Here is a 6,277-nt window from a genome sequence, read left to right as displayed (position 1 = left end):
GCTAGCGCCCTTAAGTTTTACCTTTCTACCCTCACCAATCACCTCGAATGTACATGTACAGCCTGTTTGTCAATCCATTGCTGAGTGAGGGCCTCCGCACAATTGCAGTGGTGAGATGTTAACTCGCTCGCCTTGTATGCAGGACGTCGTGGGTTCGATCCGGACCCTGATGCCTGCTGTATATTTGAAGTTTGCATGTTCCCTTTCTCTCCCCTTGGTCGCGTGGATTTTTCTCCGGGTCCTCCGGTTTTCCCTTCACATTTAGAAACAAGCGTTTAGAGTATTTGGCTGCTATAAATGTCCACATGATAAGCCACTTCGCTGGGTTATCATTTGTCACCAGGTCGCTTCTGAAAAAGAGCTACATAGCTTATTGAGCTTTACCTGTTAAAATATATTTTTTTAATTGCGTAGGCAGCGAGAATTACTTGACCATAGTTCACTACGACGGTGACTACCATGTTGAAGGTGAGGAAATACAAAACAACAAAGTGCATATGAATGAAAAAAAAAGCCCTCTCGCCCTCTGCGTTGGTGCAGCGAGCACAGCTGGAGACGGAGGTGCGTGATGTGGAGGAGCGTGGGGAGCTGTCCCTGAAGGAGGACCGCGAGACCGTGGCCAGCCTGGAGGCCGAGCTGCTAAAGGCCAAGCAGGAGATGACGCAGCATGTGCGCGAATACCGGGAGCTCATGAACATCAAGCTGGCTCTGGACGTGGAGATCGCCACCTACCACAAGCTGCTGGAGGGCGAGCAGGTCAGGTGAGGGAGGGCGAGGTGCATGCGGCGGTACCACCATTGCTCCGTTTCCTTTCCAACTCAATTGTTTTTTTTTGTTCTCCGAGAAATGTATCCGGGTGCAGTGGTTAGCCACCATGCGATCTGAACCCACATACTTGAGTTCTATACCTGGGGCACGGGTGAGTGGCGAATGATATCTGAACCGGCCCTGGGCACCTGTACTTGCACAGGGATGACTGGGCAAAAAGAGTTCCAGACTTTAGAAGTTTAGAGGTATCAAATGAAAATAAGAGACCTCCCACTGCTGCATACTGAGCAAAAGTTGTATAGCGTGATGTTACATGATACTGCGTACATTATAATCTACAGCTGAAATAAGTGGCACGACAGAAGCAGTTTATAAAAAGCAATTTCCATAATTACAGTGTAGAGATGGTTTGCCGTCATAAGCAATGAATCCTGCACACAATACTCTACTTATGTTATTTGTTCACAGGCCCGCATCATGTCACACCGCTCAAAGTCTCACGTGCTACGGTCAAAACCAAGGCAATTTCCGCAAGACGTGTGTGTGTGTCAGCACATCGAACGGTTTCAGGAAGACCTGGTGATATAAAGTATCAACGCTAGTAGCCGGCTTGCTAGCTGCACGTAATGCAGTCTTCCTGGAGCCACGAGTACATCATCTGCTGCGGAGCTTGCACAAGACTTGTGGTCTCGTCTGCACAATTCGTCTCGGCTTCCAGATGTCATGCTTTCTTTCAAGCCAACCTGGAAATTGCAGTGGCATGTGCTAAGCACCATAAATAATCAAGAACCACAGCATTTTTTTTTTCAAACAGTGACAACACATGGCATACGGGCTTAATTGAAAAAAAAAAATACAATCCATGGTTACGTTGTAACAGCAGACTTCACCCATGTGCTATGAGCAATGGTTTCATTCTGAGAGGGTTTGAAGGTCATAAGAAATTGAATATTTCCAACCAGATCTGCCAATGTAATTTTCAGAGAGTTAAAAAAAAGCAACACACTTTCACACGGTGCAACAGTTTTCTCTGAAATTGTACAAACATTTCACAGCTGTATTAACGCAACGAATATCCAAAACTTTACCAAAATGTGCATCGCGTTCTCCCATCTTTGTTGTCACGCTTGAGTAAAGACTTTGTGAGCACTGCCGCACATTTTGCGACTTGTATTCATGATCGTTTCGTATCACGAATTATTACAAATCTACGTGAAACACCCAGTCATCCGTAATGCTTCGTTGAACAACTTCTCTGTTGCAGAACTGGGGTAACAACCTGCTCGATTGGTTCTGAGCAGCTCAGGTGTTCGGGAGAGAACCCCGATCACATACGTCATTAGGAGCTGTACAATAATTCGACTCTACCTTGCCCCCTCGCCATCCTGCACATGTTCACCCCCTCCCCACCTTTCATCATGCTAAGTCCGCCTATTAAAATGCAATTTTTTATGCTAATTCCTTTGACAAGGCGCCTTAATTACTCTCACACAGCTTAAAGGTCGCGGTCTGAGCTTGGCTCTGTTTCACTCCAGCGCTGTCCTCGAGACAGTCTGATCCCTTCACCTGATGAAGGCCGCTTGTGTTGTGGCCGAAACGTCGTGATTTTTGTTGTTTTATTTTTTTACCTACGTGACTTTACCGAATACAACCAAAGAGTATGGATCCTTGCAGTCACTAAAGCTTCAAATCTAGAATAATTCAGCTACTGCAATACATTTCACAAGTGTATCTCATATATATTCTTTATCCGAATGGTCTGCTATGATCTATCCAGTCTTCCCAAGCCATCGCCATATCTCAAGAAATCGTGATGAAGCAATCCACCTAGTTCCGACTTACAACACATGCTTATTTAACAATATGTAACCCGTACATTGACAGACATTTTATTTGTAAATCCACTACGGGATGAAGGCATCCCTACTCTTCGCCGGCCAAATGTGGTTATTTGTCCATACTTCATCACGCTGCAGGTCCGCAAGGGTTGGTGAAGGCGAGGAACATAGGCGATAGAGCAGTGAATGTTTCTGCACTGCCTATCTACTAACAACATAGTCCCGTAGCAACGGTTGCATGCATTGGTGGTCGCTCATCTATCAGCGATATGAAGAAGGGGCTTTAATGATCTCACTAAAGAATATTCCCGGTCGCTGTAGACATATGACTAGTAGTCACAGCCCATTGCGAGAGTTATAACTTTATGTGGTGGGCTGAGTCGGCCACCTATCCAGACAGATTCGACGAAGTTAATCCCAGACGTGCAAATATGTACCGCGTAGACACAAATGCCAAAGCACGTCTCGTCAGCTCCCATGATTCAAGCTGCTCCAGATCGCCTCCTACTGGGCTCCCGGATGAAATCGTGTTCGTCACGCCCTGCACGCAGCACTGGTTTCACATCGACATTGTCGAATTGTTGTTGGTGGGTGACAATGGTACGCGAAAACGTGCCCAATTAAGTGAACCAAGCATCACTGTGAGATTACACGCTTCGTTTAACTGTCGAAAGTCGACGGTGAATGTTCGTATTTTGGGCAAATCCGTTTAGAGCAATTTAAAAAAAAATATAGCAACTTTGCCGAAACCCGGGATTGAACCAGGGACCTTTAGATCTTCAGTCTAACGCTCTCCCAACTGAGCTATTTCGGCTGTGCCCAACCATGCCGTTGAAGCACCTTGTAAGCTTGGCGTTAAGCACCAACACGTGCTCACAGACACGTGTTGGTGCAAATTCGAGGCTGTTACCGCTTGCACCAAATACCACCGGGAGACAGGCGCGCATCGTGGCTTAAAGAGAACTCGGGCAGGACAAAAGTGAGATAAGCTGGCGTGGGCTGAACTCCTCGCTCGAAAGGGGGGGGGGGGGGGGCCGATGGTTTGAAGCGGCTCGCGATGGAGTGGAAAAGCCCGAGGGAGTGGCAACGCGGTCCGAGAGAGGAAGGAAGGACATCGACCGCCGTGTGGGAGATGGAGCGATGAAAAATTAACGGCTCGCGCGCGTGCAAGGTGGTTCTTGGGCAGGTCATCACATCGCACGATGGAGGAATTCGTCCAGCAGCAGTGGATTTACCGTGGCTGCTGCAGTTGAACCCCGAATTAAGTTGCAACACAATGCCCCCGGTACCAGATCTCGATATAAATCATGTTTTGTGGTACCTAGGTTCACTGACCCCCCCCCCCCCCCAGCGGACCAGCGTGGTGAAGTTATGGTCAGACAACCCCGCATGTTCGACACGGTGTGGGGGCGATCTTGGTCGAGCAGTCGATCATTAGAAGACCACCACCCAGCACAAGTCGGGGGTGGTGCGTCTTTACTTTCCGAAGCGTCTTATAATTCGCAGAATACGTTTTAAAAAAAAAACTACATTATAAACGAGTGAACCGATGACGCTTGTCTCACCACTAATTCGTAAAATGTCGTGACAGAAAAAAAAAGTTTATATATAAAAAAAATAACATCCTCCGTCCCTGGGTGGGCTTGAACCACCAACCTTTCGGTTAACAGCCGAACGCGCTAACCGATTGCGCCACAGAGACTGCGACGACCCCAAGCTGCGGTGGAGCCCTTGCCATGTGCATCGTGCCTGCTGCCCCCATGCCTTGCCTAAGGGGCCGTCCATAAATGACGTCACGCACCTAGAGGGGGAGGGGTGGGGGTCAGACATTTGTGACGATGTGTGCAGAAAAACACATGTTGCTACAGTACATCTTAACACCAACAATTCGGGCGATTATATATACACCTTGTCACTCTACAATGTTGGGCATTAAGTTACAACCCAGAAATAACATTCTTATTGTATACTGCAGCTCAATTCAACATTTTATCAAAACGAAACCTATCGAGGATCCGAGGTCATCCGGATAACGTACGTAGACATCCGGGCATTACACACGCACTATTTGTGTCGACTCAATTACATTCGACAGTGCTAAATCCGCACATAAAGCAACTCTTATGTGAGACTCTACCATGTCAACACATGAAACCTGTCGTTATGGCAGTGCTCTCGCTGGCGGGGTTAATGCCTATAGAATTCCACGTCGAAGTGCATAACTTTTCCTAGATTAGGGGCCGTCCATAAATGACGTCACGCACCTAGAGGGGGAGGGGTCAGACATTTGTGACGATGTGTGACGATGGGCGGGGAGGGGGGTTGAGAAATGTGACGTCACATCAAAATGCGCAACTTTACATAAATATAGACAACACATTCTACTTAATTAAATAGACTTTTTTAATAAATGTTTTCTCCTACAACATCAGAGTGCAGCGCCACATTTAATACGCACTACAATGACAATAGTTTAAAGCGATTTGAAGCATGTTTTATTTTTTATGGGGGGGGCGGCAGAGCTTTGTGACGTCATATTTGAGGGGGGGGGTCTGACTTTTTGTGACGCCGTGTGACGAGGGGGGGGGTAAAAAATCGTCCAAAATTGCGTGACGTCATTTATGGACGGCCCCACACCAGCGCCACGTTAATGATCATCTAGCAGTGGATAGAGCAGTGGCCGTCAACCCTTTTTTTGGCGACCTGTAACCCCCCCCCCACCCCCCACCTTGTTGAATTTTTGTTTCAACCGAGTAACCCCCTTGGCCTGACCCAACATAGCTGAGAAATAAATGTGAATGCAGTGAATTAACATCAACATTTTCACCTTTCGTCAATTTTAGTGAGGTATCCGAACGAGCTTAGAGCACAGGATGTAGCTGCGAGTGAATAAAAAATTACTGTAGATGAACGGACGCTCCAGCAATGCCAGACGTAATTTGTTCACGCTAGCCAGTTACTCTTAGAAACAACATTGTGTACGATAAATTAGTTTAGGAAGGTATTTTATCTCGTTCCAGGTTCTCAAGTAAATTTAAATTCGATCGTGGTTTTTTTATTATATATTGGCAGATTCATACGTGATTATTCACCAATGGCTCATGTATGATTACAATTTCACAGATTTATAAAGCACCCCACGCACCCCCAGGGGTACGCGTAGCACCGGTTGAGAAGCACCGCTGTCACGTGGCAAAGCCTCAGGTATGCCGCAGTATTTTGGGAGTAAAAGGAAACAACTTCACTGTTGGCAAGCTAGGACAGACGAACTCTCCGTGCCGTTAAGTGGCCGATCCATCCCCCCTCTCCATCGGTCGCGACGGGGTCCGGCAGCAGACATCCGTCAGCCCTCCACCCCCGGTCCCTCTCAATTCTCTAGGCCGTGCATGTGTAGTGACATAGCGCCGACTGTTGGACAGCAACTGCAGGTGGGCACTTAGCACACACGCCGCTGTTATAATCCACCTCGTACCTGCACATGAACGGATTTCATCGCTCCATCTCCAAGGTGTGCGAAACCTCGTGGACACATTCTAATTCATTGGCTGCCATGTGTTCGTTAATCTCGAAAAAGCTACATCTACTAAATGTTTGGGAAATACAAAAAAAAACTTTTTACTCATTAGCCCAGACCTAACCACTGCTGGATGAAGGCCATCACACACTCGGTC

General features: G+C 47.2%; 1 protein-coding gene and 2 non-coding genes across 3 annotated transcripts; 1 reads left to right on the top strand and 2 right to left on the bottom strand.

Moving 5' to 3' along the window:
- Window positions 1-281: 281 nt before the first annotated feature.
- LOC142907844 (keratin, type II cytoskeletal 59 kDa, component IV-like) lies at window positions 282-1,922 on the top strand. The gene is made up of 2 exons (XM_076057680.1): window positions 282-761; window positions 1,237-1,922. The coding sequence occupies exons 1-2, from the start codon at window positions 502-504 to the stop codon at window positions 1,349-1,351; spliced, it is 375 nt and encodes a 124-aa protein (XP_075913795.1). The 5' UTR covers window positions 282-501; the 3' UTR covers window positions 1,352-1,922.
- Window positions 1,923-3,347: 1,425 nt separating this feature from the next.
- On the bottom strand, window positions 3,348-3,420 carry TRNAF-GAA (transfer RNA phenylalanine (anticodon GAA)). Its single transcript has one exon. It is a non-coding gene; the product is annotated as a tRNA-Phe (tRNA).
- Window positions 3,421-4,234: 814 nt separating this feature from the next.
- TRNAN-GUU (transfer RNA asparagine (anticodon GUU)) lies at window positions 4,235-4,308 on the bottom strand. Its single transcript has one exon. It is a non-coding gene; the product is annotated as a tRNA-Asn (tRNA).
- Window positions 4,309-6,277: the final 1,969 nt, after the last annotated feature.

Source organism: Petromyzon marinus, chromosome 4, assembly GCF_048934315.1.
Source record: "Petromyzon marinus isolate PM22_M1 ecotype Great Lakes invasive population chromosome 4, UKy_Petmar_22M1.pri1.0, whole genome shotgun sequence".
Lineage (NCBI taxonomy): Eukaryota > Metazoa > Chordata > Hyperoartia > Petromyzontiformes > Petromyzontidae > Petromyzon > Petromyzon marinus.
This window is presented reverse-complemented; position numbering and strand designations above follow the sequence as displayed.